This window comes from Amphibalanus amphitrite, unplaced genomic scaffold (genome assembly GCF_019059575.1).
Source record: "Amphibalanus amphitrite isolate SeventyFive unplaced genomic scaffold, NRLGWU_Aamphi_draft 000730F_arrow, whole genome shotgun sequence".
Taxonomy (NCBI): Eukaryota; Metazoa; Arthropoda; class Thecostraca; order Balanomorpha; family Balanidae; genus Amphibalanus; species Amphibalanus amphitrite.
In genome coordinates, this window is record NW_024882224.1 from 345733 (window position 1) to 364603 (window position 18871).

Sequence of the window (18871 nt, forward strand, 5' to 3'; positions counted from 1 at the left end):
GAGGTCGTTGGATTCGCAACAGGTTGTGTCTGCGCAGTGAAATGGTGATATGACTGCCGCTGACTCATATGAAGGCATGAAAGTTCCAAAAGGATGGGATGGAACCCAGACCAATTTTTTTAAAATTATGCTCCCGACAGGCCAAGGCCCTGGTCGGGGTAGGGGAAAGTTACTAGCTGGCAATTAGCCAGATCTTCCGTGTTACTTTACTTTAACGCCGGCTATGTTATTCCGGCCCAAGGCAATATCAAGAGTCAAGAGACCAGCGAGGTGTGCCGCCATCTTCCCCCTTACCGTTCCCAGAACTCTTTTCTATTCTTGTCTCGCGACCCCGGCATCTCTGTCGAGGCGCGGCTGTGATAGCGGGGGATACCCGCGCATTCCCTCTTCTCCCGACACCGTTCCTGTCAGGCCAGAGACTGTGAGATGAACACTAAGCGGCGGACTATCAAATGCGGAAACTAGTTTCAGCGCTGGGGTCTATGATCGTCACCTGAGTTAGGTGTGCACTCGCGTGCGCTCCGTGAGGCCAAATCACGCACACGCCACAGGATTACCAAGGTCAGCAGGGATGTCCACGTGCGGTAACCCCAGTGACGCGCGGCTGCTTTTCCTCAGCTGCCGCCGCATTTTCGTTCGTGATAACGCCTTGAAAGTAGGCACGTCGTACCTTAAAAATGCTCCGAAAAGCTCGGTCGTAGGATTCGGCACAACACCAAGGCGAATTCACAAACAGTTTTCCCAGGTGCGTTGGTAATACAAAACATTTTTATTGTAGTTGTCCTTGGACTTGATACGGCAGGTTCCGCAGGTTCACTTAGGTATGAACCAGGCGCAAGGCAATTGTGTCTTTTTCACTTGCGAGGGCTTATGTTTATTCATGCACTTTATCATGAAATGAAGTACGTTGTGATTGGTTGAGGATAATTTGTTGTGACGTCTTAGAATGACGTTCGTAGTGATTTGACCACTAGACAGCTTGTTGACGTAAATGATCTTAGGATGTGTTGACGAAAATGCGCCTGTTTTTCCTTCCTGACTGACGTCAGAACTGGCGTCAGTGACGGAAGTCGTTTTTTTTTGTTAAAAATAAATTATTTTTTTCTTATAAAAATTGGATGATCTATAAACTTAAAGTATGAATGTGATTTGGTTGCTTTTAACTTTATTGGAACATTCAAGAGACGATCAGCATGCCAAAAAAAGCAAGCTAGTCGAAGCGAAAGAATATACTATACGATAGGTAGCGTTATCATTCAGGTCTCCTTCGGAAGTTGCCGTTCATTGCCTTCTTGAAAAGCAAGCGTCGAGGATAAGCAAATAAAACGCACTTGGGGCTTGTTTCACAACATTTTAAAACCAAGGTGACAATCCTTGACCGTCAAAGCCATACAGATTCTCAGATCGAGCATCCGCAAATATGGCGACTCGATGACTAGGCGTCGCATGATGACAATGCCATTATGAGTCCCAAACTGCACCGGAAGGGAAGGACCTGACGTCAGACAGTGGTCCCGCACAATGATAACCACATCCAACGCGGAAATTAAAAGCCACCTCACCACTGACAAATGTAGACGCACGCATGCGGTTCGACCCTGCACCAGCGGCGCTGTGGGTTTGTGTCATGGGGAGAGCCCCAGCCCAGACTATCCGTCGGTCGGGCAGTGGCGTTCCGCGGCCCTGCCTGGGGAACCCTCATGACCCGGCCACACGTAGGTCTTTGTGCTCACAGGCTGCACCGCACCGGTGTGTTGCATTATTGCATGCAAGCCGCGGCGGAAAGCCGCGACAATGCCATGCCGCACAGAGCGAGCTGCATAAAGAGCTGGGGGGACGAGTGTGCTAGAGCTTTCCGCTTTTATCCACCTGCTAATCTGGTCCGCGGTTTAGCCAGGGGGCGACACGGCTATTCGCGCAATGTATTCATTTATGGGCCGCGCGGGGCCTCGGGATGACGCGGCTGGAGGCAGCTGCTCAGCGCGCTAGGATACTTTTGGCGGGGCCGGGCGCTGAACGGTGTGCAATGAATGGGTTATGGGTGGGCAGACAGAGATGAAGTATTGAATTTTAATTGACATCAGCAATCGGGTGGGGAAGGAGAACGTTTCTAATTGAGCTTGGGACGGGGAAAGCCGAAAATGTCGCGATCGGCTCAAAGCTGCGTCAGGGCCGGGTGCCGTACCATGTGTAGTATATTTAGGCGGGCAGACAGAGATGAGTTATTGGATTTAAATTCACCTTACCATCGGTTTCTGGTGGGGTTTGAAGACGTTTTTAGTTAAGCTCGGGGTGTGGCAACCCACTGGCGGATCCAGGGGAAGGCATTTGGGGCAAATGTCTTCCCCCCAGTAGCGGCGGAACACCTTCAATTAAGGGGGGGGGGGCACTGCCGACTTTTGGTCCCATTCTTTCTATGCAACGCCCATAGGGCTAATGTTAAAATGCCAAAATCAAAGGGGGGCACGGTGCCCCGGTGCCCTCCCCGTTCCGCCGCCTATGCTTCCCCCACAACCGGGGCAGCGCCAGAAATCGCTTTTCGAGAATAAAAGAAAACTTCACAACTTTTCTGAGGAAATGTTGGTAAATCACACTGCACAGCAGTACGCAAGGAATCGAAATCCGAGTTTTTTTTAATTAATTCGGAGAAACTTTTTGGGGTAAGCCCCCGCAGTGTCCAAGACCGCTTCCTGGATCCGCCAGTTGTGAATAAGTCACGGTCGATACCGAGCTTCGGCGGGACCAGGCGCTGTGTTACGTTGTACCTACAATGAAGAAGTGGACAGACACCTAACCCCACATCCTACTGCTATACCCGTGCTTCTGTGGGTGAAGCACTGAAGCATTACGGAATCCCACAGGACCTGCGAGTCGACGAGGTGCCGAGGTGGCCGCTTTGGCCGCCGGGTACTGCAGCTCCCTGGAGTTGCCTGGGACCGATGGTAAAACAACAGCTCCGGCGGTGCCCCGGGCCGTAGTATTTAGTGAATTCCCGTAATGTAGAGATCATATCCTCAATAATCTCCATTAAGATTTTAATTCCTAAACAATATGACAGACCAATTATGCTTGCCTACGTTCAGGCATTACCTCTGATGGTTATACGCCCAGTACAACATGTGTTCGGACGGGATCTTTCAACAATGTACGCACCATCCAGGCCTAGGATGCATCGAGCTTTAAAAGAATGCAGTCTGTAGATCAATCAACATAACAATGGTGTTATGCAACCACATTAAAATATCTCCCCCGCTCCCGCAGCGTTTCAAGGCCCCTCCGTTATGCATTCGCCTTATGTGTCCGCCGAGCCGGCTTGCCTCCAATGACGTCATCGGCCGGCCGGCGGCGTTCAAGGTCAAACGGCTGGTGTCCTTACCTGGAGTTCTATAGCCTTGGGTTTAGCTGTGATGGGGGAGCGACCGGGATTGACACGGAGGTCAGGCACGTCAGAGCTGAAGGTCAGGAGTGATTCAGAGGGTGCGGCTGGATGGGGAATGGGACGGCAGAAAACCTGTATCCCAAGAGCGCTGACGTATCACAAGAGTTTGCAGTGGCGATCAATGCTGCGGTTAAATTGTAATCTCAAACTTTCAACCGGTTGTTGAATAAAGGATGATGTCTTGCTACCCCACGGTTGATCACCTGGCCATAATTTAGTATTGAATAACAAAGGTCCAAGTTGAGAAAAGGGCTCCGATTTGTCCCGTTCTGCTTTCCTTCTATGATGAATGAAGTGAATATTATGATGCCTGATGGACGGACATGCGATGTGTCACGCTCAGCTGACCGAGCAAAAAATACAGTTCGTGACCTCGTGTTACGTGCACTTCACGTGTGAGGTCACGTATCGCGTCAGTTGATGTGATGCGTCAGCAGACACTGGCATCACCACTGATGGTGGTGCGTGATGTCCTCTGTGATTCAGAGGTCGTTGCTACCCTCTGCACCCCATGCACCCCATACTGAGGTGTTGATCACTTTCCCACGGTCTTCCCAGTATCATTTGAACATCCCGTTGTCATTTTTAGACGATCATTGGGCTTTATTACGTCGATATATCAGACAGTTTTTATGACTTCATTCACAGCACTGTCACGTTATCGAAATCAAACAGCCAACAGTGGCTAACTCTATACAAGTTACCATAAAACAGCAGTTGAAGGGTAACGGTAAATATACTTTACTTAATACGTCTGCAACCAAACGTGATCGTTTATGTGCGGTGCGCATAGGAAAATGCACACATCGATGATCCAGTTGAGAGGTTCACAAATTTCAGCAGTATAGATACAGTTGCAAATGTGAATACCATTTAGGCACGCTCGGACTGCACAGAACAGCGATGTGAGATAGGTAGGCATTGTGGCTTGCGAAGTCAGAACACTGATCTATAACGAAAGCGCACATTAGTGACATCTAGCCCTCAATACTAGTCGATCCAGGGGGAGGGTGTTTGGGGCAAATCTCCCCGCCCCCCGCAGCGCCCGAAGTAGACGAAAATTTGCAGTTTTTTTAAGAATAAAACGAAAACTAAACAACATTTATTGGGAAAGTTTGTTTTAAACTGCACAGTAGTGCGTATAGGAATAGAAATCCGATGAATTTTCGGAATTTAAAGAACTGTTGGGGTAATGCCCCCGCAGCGTCCAATAGGTACCGCCCTTCTGGATCCGCCAGTGGCCCTCAGGCCTCAATGATAATCAAATTTATGATTGTCATTTTTAATTAGAAATACCGTATTCAAGACGTTTGATGGATGGTTTTATGTTTGTGGTTTTAATTTAGGTTTCTTAATTAGGTATGTCCAGCAAATCTTCGTGATCCGATCTGCAGAGCTACAACCGATAGTGTATGTATGGCTGTTGCTTTCGATTTGATGGAAATTAATGACGCACCCCGCCGCCTTATTGCACTGCGTTGGTTATTACCAGTAGGGGAGATCCGTGTAAGACGCCCAGGGTCGGTAAGAGGCCCCATCGCTTTTTTTACCAAACCAATAATGTTATTTATTTTTTAATGTTCTTGTAAAGCAGAAGCCCTCTTGAAACAACAACTCACGAAACCTGAGGTATCAGGTGCGTCGCAGCGACTTTTGGTAAGCCTGTTTCTGTTTTTGCCCCTTTACTTGCTAGATATATGCATCTTTATCACCCTTATATATCTGAAAAAAACAATGGCTATCAAATGCAATCTTTTCTCATCGAAATTGTCACATGTTAGCTTCAGAATAGACCATGTTCTGGTGCGCTGCAAATGTCTCATAAACCATAAATATTGTGGACGTTAAAACACTGTATTTTTTAAGAGGCCCTCCCTTCGAGGATGATAAAACGCCCCCCGATAAAAAAACGCCCCCGATGCTAAAACGCCTGCACCTGCGGCAGGCGTGGCATTCTTTTTTCAAGGAGTTTGTTTTTGTTTCTTTTTTCTGTTTCTTTTCTTAGAGGTTATAGGTACAATTTTCGTTGGTCATCAGCGTTTGGTTGTGCTAGTTTTCGCATTGTTCGAGCGCTTTGGAAGTGTTATTAGTTTCGATAACACCGTATTTGCTTAGCTTTTCGAAATAAAAGGCCTTGCAGCTGTGTTCGCAAAGCGTCTTTTACAAGTCGACTTGACTTTTAAAACGCCCGAGGGGGGGGGGCGTCTTACCATACCCATAGTGTAAGAGGCCCTTTTGCAACTTTTTCCAAAATGTTAAAGTTTACGGTTTGTGTACCCCCTAGATTCATTTTGAATGCAAATATGTATGGGAAAATGATGCATGCTCACAGCGCATGCACACGTTAGCGCTTAAATATTATCAGTTGTCTAAAAATAGTAACTGAGCTTAAGGGGGGGGCCTCCTGCACCACTCTCCCCTAATTAACGTAAATCCACAGGAACTTCCAATTTAGGACATGACTGTATCACTGATAACATTTACCAAGACCACATAACTGCACAGTGACACATCCAAGACCTGGGAGATCTCCATCTCACGCCGGGTCTGGTCTCTGGTATGGAGACCGGCCGGGCTTTCCCGTGCCGCAGTCATTTATCATGGAACCCATGCGGGACACAGCCTGGCGCTCTGCCAAATACCGCCCGCACCGGGTCACCTGTGACGTCATTGGAGCAGTTACGTCACAGATCGCGAGAGCAGTAGTGCTAACGGATCAGCTAATATTAGAGGCCTAGCAGAGATAAACGTTCATAAGCATCATTTTAAACGGGTTACGCAACAGTTCTCGCATGAAAAGATCATAACGAATAAGGTCAGCACTCAGCGGTGTGATTATGCGTGTCCATTGACCCCTTCAGAAGGAGTTTTGTTATGAATATGGTTATTAACATTTTTATGAATTAAGTTATGAGCACTGACCAGGCCGAAGCGGTTTCGAAACTGGTGGGGTGTTACCTAGGTACAGGGTAGGGGAGAGTGGGGAAAGATGCCCAGGGTTTGACTATGTCATATATTATTCGAAAATGACGATCGGAAAGCCAAAACTTGAAGTTTCAACGGAAGCCGACATCATTTTTCTCCAAAAATATCACTCTTTCGTGCCTGAAGTATGATAACTTTTTTTTGCTATTAAAGGGACCCTCCCACCTTCAAAAAAGTTAATGAATTGGCATAAAAGTGATGTAGCGTGAATCACAAAGAGCGGAAATGAACATCTACCAAATTTTACCGGAAAATATTCACCCGTTTTCGAGATATAAGACTTTTATTTTTGTTTACTTTCTGGGAACTCCGCTGCTTCTATGACGTCACATAAAGGTTTTCTTTACGTCGGCATTTGGAAGCAATAGTTTGGTATCAAAGTGCGACAAATATTGCGCGAATGATACGTTTATCTTATCAAGGTCAATATATGATGGCCAATAAAGGATTCCAGGATAATTCTTCTTAGTTCTTATGGCATTTCTTCATATCGCAATTCTTCGTCTGCAAATCTTCGTCAGGGCATTTATTCGTATCGCATTACTCTGTCTCGCATCAGGGTATATGAAAATCGGCTCGCATTTCTTCTTCAACGCAAATATATGCAAGAGTACCTAAGAGGGACAAATAAATGCACCGACGAAGATTTGTAGACGAAGAAATGCGGACGAAAAATTGTGCTACGAAGAAATGTCATGCGAGGATTCGTTCGGGTACCATGACATTTATGTGATTTCAAAGTCAAGGTTCACAGCTGATCTGCTGAATCAAGCCAAGAATCCAAACTATCAAAAAACTATAAATATTTGTTTGTCACAGAGGTCTCAAGCAATATAAGGTTGACATTGTTGAATCAAAGATCTACTGCCACAACTCACATCTCCTGCCTTAGTTTATCATTGTTGTTTTAACTTGCTTTCAAGAGAAACAGAAGCCAGTATCTGATATCACTTCAGATGATTGTTTCAAGATCTGAGTTCAAATGGAAATAAAAGCAAGATCAAGATGAAACAAGGATTATTGCTGTTAAAGTAGTTTGGCCATGATACAACAAGCACGTAAATCATTAGCCAAATCAAATACTGGTTGGTTCGTCAAGATGTTTGTTGTCTGTCGTCTGTCGAGCTGCTATGAACACTGAACGCTCTCACTCTTACTTTAAAGAGAGTAGTTTAAGTTGAATGGTAGTGAGCTGTAATTAGACGAAGCAGCTATTCAGTGCTCACAGCAAGCCAGGCTAGGAAATGGCATCAACTGTGGTGGGAGGAAGCAGGTTCGGCAGCCCTATGTTGTAAACTTCTGTTGTGTCTTGTGTTGGATCAACTGATGTTTTCTGCTCTGTTTTGTGCAGTGATAGTAGCAGGTAACTGCATGTCACTTGTCAAATTATGTGAATAAACGAATTCATAGCATTGCATTTTTCTCTCCATGCAAGGAACAAGTAAGATGTTGTAGAAAATGTAATAGAGGGCTGCATTGCTGATTTTGCACTTTATCAGAGCTTTATTTAGAATTGCTTTCCTGAAAGCTACACACAGGCCACAGCACTGAAATTCACAATGTCATAGCTTTTGGCAGAAAAAAAGAAAAGACTTACCTAGGTAAAATTGGCTGAAAGTATGGCAGAGCAGGTCTTGATGCGTATGCCCATCCGTGTGCTTGCTGAAGCCGAACTGACTGCAACACATTAACTCTGACCCACCATGGTGGCTGGCATATCCTGAACTTTCACCACTCTAAACAAGACAACTTTCAGCCCTCAGCATTGTATTAAAACACTGTACATGACACTCAAAATTTGTTTCAGTGCCATCCACAGACAACATCAGTCGCCATTCACCAGGCCAGTAAAAACAGAATAGGTAATAGCTTCAAACCCATGTAGTCAGAGTTACTAGGTCTGCACCTCAAAACAAAATCCAGGTGACATTCACCACGCCAGTAAAAAACAGGTACTTAGGTAACTAACAGCTTCAAATCTGGTAACATGTTGGTCGGACTTTACACTACCATTTTTACATGGAATAATATGATACCAAACAATAGTGCAACCATTCTGGACAACAAAAGCGTATGATTAAATTAATTTAGAATACTTTGGCAGCATGATTTACGAGCACGGGCAGGTGTTACCTACCAGCCTTCTCAATGCTCATAAAACCAACATTGTAGTTTTGATTTTACCTTACATGATAACACACTTGGCTGCAATGGCACATTTAATTTAATACTGTGAAAAGACCAGTTATAACCACTTCACAAGCACAATTGCACCTCATGCCGACATTCTTTTCCAAAGACAGCAGCGTCTTTCGTCAAAACCAGAAGATCAATCCCCTTTCAACTGTTAACATCAAAAATATTTCTTCATGGTGTGATCTCCATATGGAAACCTTGCAGGAAAAGAATTAATGTCAATTGTCAGCTCTTCAAATTTCTTTGGACTTTAACTTGCACTACCATATCCAGTTTGCTTTGATATTTTGTTTTTTATTCCATGTTGAAGTTGAACACCAAGCTCCAGATATAGCAGGCAGCTTGATCATCTTCGGCCTTGGTATAATATCAGTCCAAGTTCCAGTGGTGGGTATCTTCTAATATTCAAATTAAAATGAAAATCAATAGGCTTTCTCAGCGCCGACGACGGACACGTTGATAAAAAAGGGAGCTCAAGGTCAGTAAAATTCGGGTTCAAGGAATGGCGGGCGTTGAAATGACTGCTGACGTCATCAAAGAAACCGCTAATGGTTAAGAGATAGGGACTAAGCTGGTCCCACCCTGCAAGTAAAGGGAAGAAATTTCTTGAACACCATAAAGCTGCGGGGGTTGCGACCAGGATAAATGGTGATTTCTGAGCCTGGCCGCAAACTTGGCTATCTCAACTCAAAACTAATGTTAAGGTGGGATGGTCCCTTTAAGCATTTTCCTGAAGAAGTGAAAGGGGGCATCTTACCCCACAGGGTGGGAAAGACGCCCCCTGGGGTTGGGTAAGATGCCCCCTGCACTATAAGTGACATAAATAGGCACGTAAACCGCCTGAAAGAATCAGTAGTCCATTCGAGCCTGCAGTAGACACCAAACGTCATCGTGAGGGCCCTCAAAAGTAGTTGTAAGGGGCTTCAGAGGTCATCGTTAGGGCCATCATAGTCCAGCGTGGCCAAACAAGCCTCCGTGGTGGCGTTCGGAGACCACTGTGGGCCCTTATAGGTCTTTATGATGCTTGAGGGCCCTCGAGTCCATCGTGGGGACCTCAGATGCCAGCGCGGAACGTGGAGCCAACGTGGGAGCCCTCAAAGAATGTCGTGAGGGGCCCTGGAACCAATAATGGGGCCCACAGAGGCCGTCGTGAGGGCTCTCAGAGTCAGGTGCCGCCCAAAAAGTCGCTGTGCGGGCCGAAAGACCGGCATGGGGAGCACCCGACCGTACTGGACTCTCAATAGTCCCAGATCGGCTTTTGTCTCTCATCACAAGTATGTAATAAATGATTTGACGGGCTGCTTGGAGGACAGCCTACGGATTTAGGGGGGCGTCTTTCCCCATCAGGACAGGGGGCATCTTACCCCAAGGTACCGAAGTAACATTAAATCAGCACCATTTGTTAGCCATAAAACTACACCCTGAAACAAACTGTTTGGGACACAGTACATGCATGTTAATGTATCACGACTATAGCAAGGGACGCAAAAATTAGCTACCTTCTTTGATATTTACAATGTTTTGACGCCAAAATATTTTTTGAAAGCAGCAAATAAAAAACATGCAATCACCAGCCAGCCGTTGCCCAACAGAGCTTCGCAAATTTTTGTGCAGTTAACAAGGCAGGCTTCCGCTTTACGCTAAGAGCATTAATTTCCAGGTTCGATTCTTTGTTTCCCCGCTAGAGGGGGTGGGGCGTCTTTCCCACCCTGGGCATCTTACCCCACTCTCCCCTACGATGAAACGCGCGAAATAGTTCCCCGACCTATCTAACGTTGGTTCTTTGGCACTTCCGCATTTTTTTTGCAAACGATAATTCGCATAGTTGGCATAGGCGGTGTAAATTGTAGCTTAGCATATTTCAATAGCTAATTGGTTATGTGTCTTTGCAATTAATCTTTGTAATAAATAACCTTTAAGAAATAACGAATGGGATTATGATAGCAGTTGCGTCATTACGTAACAGAACGTCGCCATACCTAATTGGACGCGAATACTATTTTTGGCAGTTTCTCTCCCCTTGTTATTTTCTCATAGTTTCTTGATTGCTCGACGATAGCGATACTTGACAGCCACGAGGATGCCTACATCAAGCGAAATCCACAAATTTATCAGTTAACTTTTATGAAATGTATCTGCTATAGGTATTCCAAGTTTCTGCATTGTAGCGTCAGCACGTGTAGTTTTCAGTCTATCCGGAGTTGAACATCTGTATTCATGCTAGCGTTACAGATAGAGCCGAGAGATCATCGCTATAACGTACATCCAATGACGATCTATAGGTAATAGGTAGGTATACAATAGACATAACTACATAGGTACTTATTACTTAAGTAGGTATGTACTTAGCACAGATCATTGAAAGTCTAGATATAGGAAACACACCCCGCACTGAACTCCGACTCCATCAGACTTTTCATAAGCTTGATCTGAGGCAAGCAGCAACCCTGAATTATGCATGCAGACATGAGGCATTCGCATAAAGAGTAGACGTTCTTACTTATTAGATAGTCATGTGCCGAACTCTAGTCTGTCAGTCGCTATAGATATATTTTAGAAGCTAGAAGTCTGCCAAAGACACTGGGTGACTGACGAGAAGCCCCTAAAGATGGAAAAATGCTTCATTTTATGACTGCCTTTATGGTGAGAAGTGAAAATTCAATTCTAGTTACCGGTAATCCAGTTCCTGGTTGGCTTACCGAGAACGGTCGGATCGCGAAAAGCCAGCACGTCAGCCTGCATACCAAAGTCCGGTTGACAGGATGACCTCTCCAGTCTCCACATCCACGTCAGAGATAGCAAGACGGGATGTCCCGAGGATTAAAACGATGCATGTGACGTGCCGCTACATTCGATGGAAGTCTAGCAGCATTGTAGCTATTCAATGTTCATAACCTCGTACCTATTCCTACCCTAGCGAATGGTTCAGCATTCATGAATTCCAGGCAGTCACGCTACTATTGAATTTGTAAGCAGCGAGCTGAGACAGTTTTCAAGTTGGTTGCGATACGTTCAGATCGCGGACAGCATAGTATGTATTCGTAGCGACTGTGTTACGTCAAGGTTAAAAGCTATAGGCATAAGGCCACCATGCGCCAGTCGGCATTCACTGGGGGGGGGGGGGGAGGGGGCAGGGAAACTTGTGTCCACAACACGATAGATGGTTTCCCAAGTCTTACCGGTAATCATAAGTTGTGTGACCTAGCACAAAACCCAAATGTTGAAATCAAAGTCGTTCATTTTCTATACAAATATGTCTTGACAACACGGGTCAAACACGCATGACAACACGGGTCAAACACGCAAACCATCTCAACAACTCTCATTTCAGCTTTCGCCAAGCCCCAAATTGACCGCAGAATCACGCGTACTTTCTCTTTTCACCCACCTCCCGTTATATCCGCTGCCGCAAACTCCATCCCCATGCGCCCACCCATGTAACACTCACCCCGTAGGCGGGCGGAAGGTCCATCTCTGGCGCGTGTCGAACCGCGTACTGTCGTAAGTGTGGCCGGCTGTCGGTGCCTGGTGCGCTCACCGCCGCTGCTGGCGAAGATCTGCCGCAGGTATAGCTACCCGTCTGCCGGCGCTCCTATGTCGGCCCGGTGCGAGCCGCGCGCCGCAGGCTCCGCCCCCGGCCCTCCCCACCCTCCCCTCCCCTCCCCGCTGACCGTCATCCCCGCGCGGCGCCCGGGCACGCACGATGACGTCACTGACTGGATGGACGAGACTCACTCTTGTCTGCCCAGTAGGCTGCAGAGTGCAAAGTGCAGACTAAAGGGATGCGTCACTCTGTTGTGGTCACGGCGGTGACTGGATTTGCCGGTGTGCGGAGAGGGGATTGGTATTAGGAATGGTGGCTTTTGTGCGGAAAACGGCGAGCAATTCGGAGTCATTGCTATGCTTCCTGATTATTAGTCATATCAAGTTATGTAAGCAGCATGATAAATGCCTACTTACAAATTAAATCTTGCAACATAAAATATGGTAGGTACCTATGGTGACTAGTCGGCCTCGAATGAACAGCATCAAGTGCAATTCAAATTCATCTTGAAGTATTGGAACAAGAAAATGTCACCCATGGGCAAACATCATTTACGAATATAATAATAACAATCGTTATATAAAATTTACAGGCCAAGGTTAAAATGGATCGGAAAGCTGGAAGAATATAGTGTAGCAATTTTGCAGGACCGTGGCACAATGATCATCATGGGGTTGCGTCATTCCCACAAACGGCTCCGGTGTCCCATGAACTAAGTTAAGATGTAACTAGATAGCCTTTCGGTCTTTCGCCAACTTTTGTTGTAGGTACATAGGTGCAGACTAATTAATTACTAACCGTGGCCAACCGGTCATTTGGCTCCGATCAGCTTTTCTGACTATTGATGTTGAGTGGCATTATTTTGACGAACTGATAATATTGACATATAAGAAGATGAGTTGAAACCCCTATCTGTTTCTATATATATAGACATTAGGCAATACAGCATGCGACCATCAATACCATTTGTGCATTGGCTTCATTTCTACTGAATGCGAACATCCTGCAATATATATCAGCTTTAACCCATTGAACCTTTCCCTAGTAACTCGTAGATGTAGAGCATTGCTCACAGCTCTCAGGATTGTTATTTTTTACATTCAACGATACATCATATCGTGCAAGCAGTCTGAAATTGGTAGCACACTCGCCGAATAATTACCTGGTGCCTTCGCGAACATTCCGCGGCGCTCGTCACAATGCACACTCATCGTTTTCCATTTATGGAGTTTGGGTGCACGGTATGAGGTAAACTGGAGCCATATGTAGTACCGACCACCCTAAACGGCTAAACCCTTCACCTCAACGTGGTGCGTAAGTAAATAGCCCGTGAGTCATAAAATAACAGTGATATAAATAATGTCTGAAGTGAATGCAGCTGCCGTAGAAGCCGTGGCCGGCTGATTTGTACCCAATAACACTTGAAGAATAAGCGAATTCTGGGATGATAATCACACAATATATTCAAATAGAAATAATTTTGTATCAACCGGTTCGGCTGATGAGAGTGGTTCGGCCAATTCAGTCCAATTAAGATCAAGTCAATGACTTATTTTAGACAATGGCACGACTACGAGCCTGCATCGTCACTGGATTTGTGCGAAAATATTATTTTGGGCTGGAGAGTAGTTCGCACGGTATATATATATATATATATATATATATATATATATATATATATATATATATATATATATATATATATATATATATATATATATATATATATATATATATATATATATATATATATATATATATATATATATATATATATATATATATATATATATATATACATTTATGCGATGCTGAATTTCTTTTTTTGTAGCTGGCTGCATTATACGCTAGCCACGTCACAACTGAAAAATAGGTATGTCCTTACCATCATTCAGCGTAGTTTAGGGCATGATGCCGTAACAGGTTTCATGTACCTATCTGTTTTTCTAAATATCTTTTTCCGTAGCAAACGCGAGTCAAAGCGTCGCCGCCTTTCTTGTGGACAGTCGTGCACCTGTTTGCATGTTTGTGTAAGCACGGTGAGTCATAGAATTTAGGGAATAACGCAGAACGTTAGCAGCATGAATAGAGATATATCTGGGTTGCTGCAGCAGTACTCTTGGCGGGATTTCCACCTTTCGCATTTCGCAATGCTGACCTTGCTTTGGTAGGAGTGGTCACAGCCCGTCCACAGACGAATTTTACTATTTTTTTTACGTGCTGCGTTGTGCTCAGAAGGTCCTATAGCAGGGGTCGGCAAATGGTGGGGCATGCCCCCTTTGGGGGTAATGGCGCCCTTCGGCGGGGGGTAATGAGGGCCTCTGAGAAAGCCTCATCTTTTTTTAGAATTAAGGACTCCTTGGGACAGACATCGCAACTGTTGTGCCCCATGGGATTTAAAGATTAGTCGAGGTCAAACGCACAAAGCATGAACTGATTAGCTGACGCATGTCAATTTTCATGTAGCTGCTCACCATTCCGTACAGTCGTGCAAAAGTAACTGTCATGTATTAACCGGCGCTCGTCTATTAGTGTTTTCACAGTCACTAACACAAGGGAGAGGAGTCGTCCATTGCACCCTGACCCGAGCATCTCGGCCTCTGAGCTGGAGCTTTGCAGAAAAAAATGAGCGTGTTGCCCGTGAAGATAGGCAGTCGCTGCTACCAAATTTAAAGGTCCTTGGTCATTGGGTGACCTTCCAGAGGCCAATGACAGATGCCGAGTAAATCGGGTATCGCTGTAACTTCTTGAAGTGAGATTTTGTGGCCTGCTATGATCTCAAGATATATCTCACAAATCAAAGGTTATTCGGGTTAAGGTCATGTCATTTTCAGGACAGATAAAAATGATCGGCTCGTGGGTACAGTTTTTTCGTGATCCGACCTTTTCAACGTGATCTATTCCCGAAAAATATCCGCTACCCCTATACGTAGGGGGGTTAATCCTCGCCCCGCTGAGGCTCCTGGACTTCCACGCCCTGCTGGAGGTGGAGGTTGAACACCCCCTACTAACTTTGCTCCTGGGTCACTAGCGAAACGCCGTAGTCGGCGTTCGAAAGACCGTAAGAAATGATGAAAAAAACTATGATTACTTTTTTGGTCAAGTCAAAGGTCAGCTCACCAGAGGTCATCGAACGTAAAGTATCGCCAATTTCCAGGTCAACCTTTGACAATTTTCAACAAACTGTTCTATAGCTTAGGAAAGGATAGAGCTACAGCACTGCGGAAAAACGCATTCCATAGCTCTCTTAACGTTTTTTCTTATGCCTGCCCTCAGATTCAACCTAAGATTAACGGTTTAGCCTGCAGGAGACAAAAACTGCCAAAATATGTTGTTTGCTGACAGTTTTTCTTCAGTAACTTTTCACTCAAAACTTGCAAGAGCTCACTTTTATCAGCATCTTGATCCTCCCGTCGAGAAGCATCGAAGGTTTTGTTGCAAATCATTCGATCCGTATCGTCGAGCTGAACACATCTAAGGCATTTTCATCGCTCTGGCATGCCATTATCAAAAGTTTGTTTTTAGCGAAAACTGTTATACACTATGACCTGAAATGACCTCAGGGATATACAACGGGGCTACGGGTGCAATTTTTCCGTTCAGTGGTCATGTTTACTTGTAATTCAGTGTTTCCCAGTATTAGGAATGACACTCGTCCAAAAGAGGCGCCTTTCAATTTTCTACCATTGACTTTGCACCCTCCCCCATTGATAACCGGAGAGGGTGTGAAATTGACCTGACCTTTGGTCACCGACATCAAATTTCTGAGATACAAATTTTGTACATTTTGTTGCCTTTATCAATTCCTGAAAGTTTAAAAGAGATCTGTCGCTCTGTGTAGCTACGGCAGGCGTTACAGTCTTTACCGAGATGAGGTCACTTGACGTGGTCTGGTGACCTGACCTTCAGTGACTTTGGTCTGAAATTTTCACAACATGTGCAGAAAAGATGTAACTATGATAAAATGTGCCAAAATGGTGGCGCTCCGTGCCAACGTTTTTGAGATAGGTATTTGAGAAACCGCAGGGGAGAGGGGCGAGGCCCCCTGTGGTTTCTCGCAGATATGGTACCCAAAGAGTCACGGAAAAGTATGGAATTTCAGTAACCTTGGTTGTATCACCAATGGAGTCTGGTAGGCGGGGGTAATGGCGCTGCCTGCCGCCAAAAAAGGGGGCACGACCCCGGAGGACCTGCCGACCACTGTCCTATAGGTATTTGATGGTAAAATATATACTGTGGTGTGATGTTTTTTCCACCATATTTGTCCATGAAGATCCCCTTTTAAGCTATTCGTGTAAAATACTTGACGTTTCGAATTCAGCGCGTGGCGCGTGCACGCGATAAGCGCGTGATAATGCCCAGACCACCTTAGTAACAGACCCGCAGGATTTAGGTGCGCCTGACCCGACGCGTGTGCGCTTATATAAGGTCACTGCGTGCCAATGAGGTCCACGCACTTTTGCAAGGAGCGTCCCTTTGTACCTGCTGTCACTATATGCCGATGAGACTGAGCATTAGGTATCCGCTGCGCCGGCGTCTCCACGCAAATGTACATATGCGTGTCATCGCACAGACATAACGGAAAGTTGTCGAGATATTGTACATTATCTTATGCCACCTTTTATGGTGACTTCATGCATTTCGAGAGTTACTTAAGAGATATGTGGAAAATTGCCACTCGAACATGATTTACACATGATAGGCAATGACAGGTCAGTGAAAGTTTCGTTTTTTTCTGTCTTCCGGAATGCATGATTTTTTAAAGTTTTTATTTTTGTTTCATAGGCAAATTTGATTCGATCAATATTTATATGAACAGAAAATAAACACTTCAACTGGTTCAACATTCAACAATATAAAACGCAAATTCGAATAAAGTTCAGTGACTCCCTTGGGCTGGGACAATGGCAATGAAAAACAGAACAGAAGCCTCTTGCACCAAAATCAGGCTCTTGCACCAATGCTTGGATTATTTTACATCGTATACCCAGTCCAAGTCACAAATGTAACAATTAGCGTGCAAAATTTAGCAAACACATGTAGGATTATGTATTGGGCTATTGCAAACAAATTTATCACCGTTAGATTAGCTTATTCTGAGACCGGTTTTTCGATTTTACCTAGCTAGGTAGTTTGGTGCAAGAGGCCTCAGAACTCTAGCAAATAGTGTATGCCCTTATGACCTTAACGCTCGCCCCGTTGAGGGGGGGGGGGGGCAATTGGGCCCCCCTGTGGTTTTTCCTAAATAGCAAGAAAACGGCGGCGCGCAGCGGCGCCAAATTCTCAGTACCGTCCCGGGCATCAATTTGACACCTTCAAACAAAATTTCAAGTCTTAGGTCACCTTAGGTCAGGAATTATTGAGGCAAACTGAGGTCATGTTCGAGCAAAAATTAGCAAAAAAACATGCAATCTTGAAACGCTCACCAAATCTACAGTTACCAAGCAATTTCAAAGTTCTTTATATGGTCATGTAGACAAAAAACGGTGCTACAAAACTGCTATCTCGGATTTTCAAAATTATGGTTTTTGACCCCCAAAAATTTATAAAATTGATTTTTTTAAGAAAGAAAAACTAAAAACAAATCCCAAAAAATCCGAATTTCGAAAAAAAAAACGGAATATATGTGATAGTCCCTGCTTTCTTCTATATACATACCAAATTTAAGATCCATATCTCGTTTTTTGGCCAAGTTATAGCGAAAAAACTGTTCAAAAATGATGACGTCAAATTTTTGAACTCAATTTTTAGCGATTCTAGACCACGTAGGGCAAAACAAAGACCACCATTGAACTCCCCGTAACGAGCTGCATCGAATCGATACCCATTATTTTATGCAAAAATATCAACTTTGAAATTTGACCTAATTTGACCTGACCTTGACCTGAACTTGACCTGACCTTCACCAGAACATAATCTAAACTGACCCCAAGGGCTGCCTGACCCACATAATCGTATTTGGCATATAAAATGGACCATAATACATGCATCACATGATATTTTTATATTGTGACCCTCAGTGACCTGACCTGGTACCAGTGACCTCAGATAGCAAAATATGTGTTTGAAGAACATTTCCCCATCGATGATTTTCAATGAAATGCATTTTACTCGATTTTACAACGCATTTCTTGAAATGCCTGTAAACAGTAACAATTCTACCTTTGACCTGACCTGTGACGTCATCGGTTTGACCTAGGTCAATAACATTGGGTCACAAGGTAGTTCCCTGATGGGGCTATCCAACACCGTTTGCCGCTTGTCGCTAGGTTGCGTGTTCTCGAGGTCTTAGGGGGGGGCAAATTGCCCCCCCCCCAACAGGGCGCGTTGCTCGGCAGTCTGAGCCCAACGCGCGGGTCAACACATCTTCCATAAAAGTCAGTGTCAATTACCTATGAAATACACTAGCAAATACGTGATGCATGATAATTCAGCAAATGCATAAGTAGGCTTAGCACAAGCAATCCACTTACAATAAGCAGTGCACATTTGTTTTGTTCATGAAATCGCTCCAAATATTCTCATTCATATACTTTCTGTTTCGTCAATGTCCACTCGCATGAAATACATCTCAACGCGTACCTGTTTATGAAAGGGTCAAAACCTCCCAGATATAGCTACGGCCTACGGTGCGCCACAATACACAGTTTACGAGTGCTCAACAAGTGCTGCCGTGTCACGTTTCTCCCTCCGTTGATGTTATGATG

At 44.8% G+C, this 18871-nt stretch overlaps 1 protein-coding gene across 2 annotated transcripts in view; it reads right to left on the minus strand.

Moving 5' to 3' along the window:
* LOC122365323 (sodium-dependent phosphate transport protein 2B-like) overlaps positions 1 to 12271 on the minus strand; it is a 34949-nt gene extending 22678 nt beyond the window's left edge. The window contains exon 1 of one of the 2 annotated variants that reach the window (XM_043336452.1): positions 12069 to 12271. In XM_043336452.1, coding sequence (XP_043192387.1) covers positions 12069 to 12092 — 24 coding nt within the window. In that variant the 5' untranslated portion in view covers positions 12093 to 12271. The remainder of the gene's footprint in view (positions 1 to 12068) is intronic. The other variant, XM_043336451.1, reaches the window with a different exon arrangement.
* Positions 12272 to 18871: the final 6600 nt, after the last annotated feature.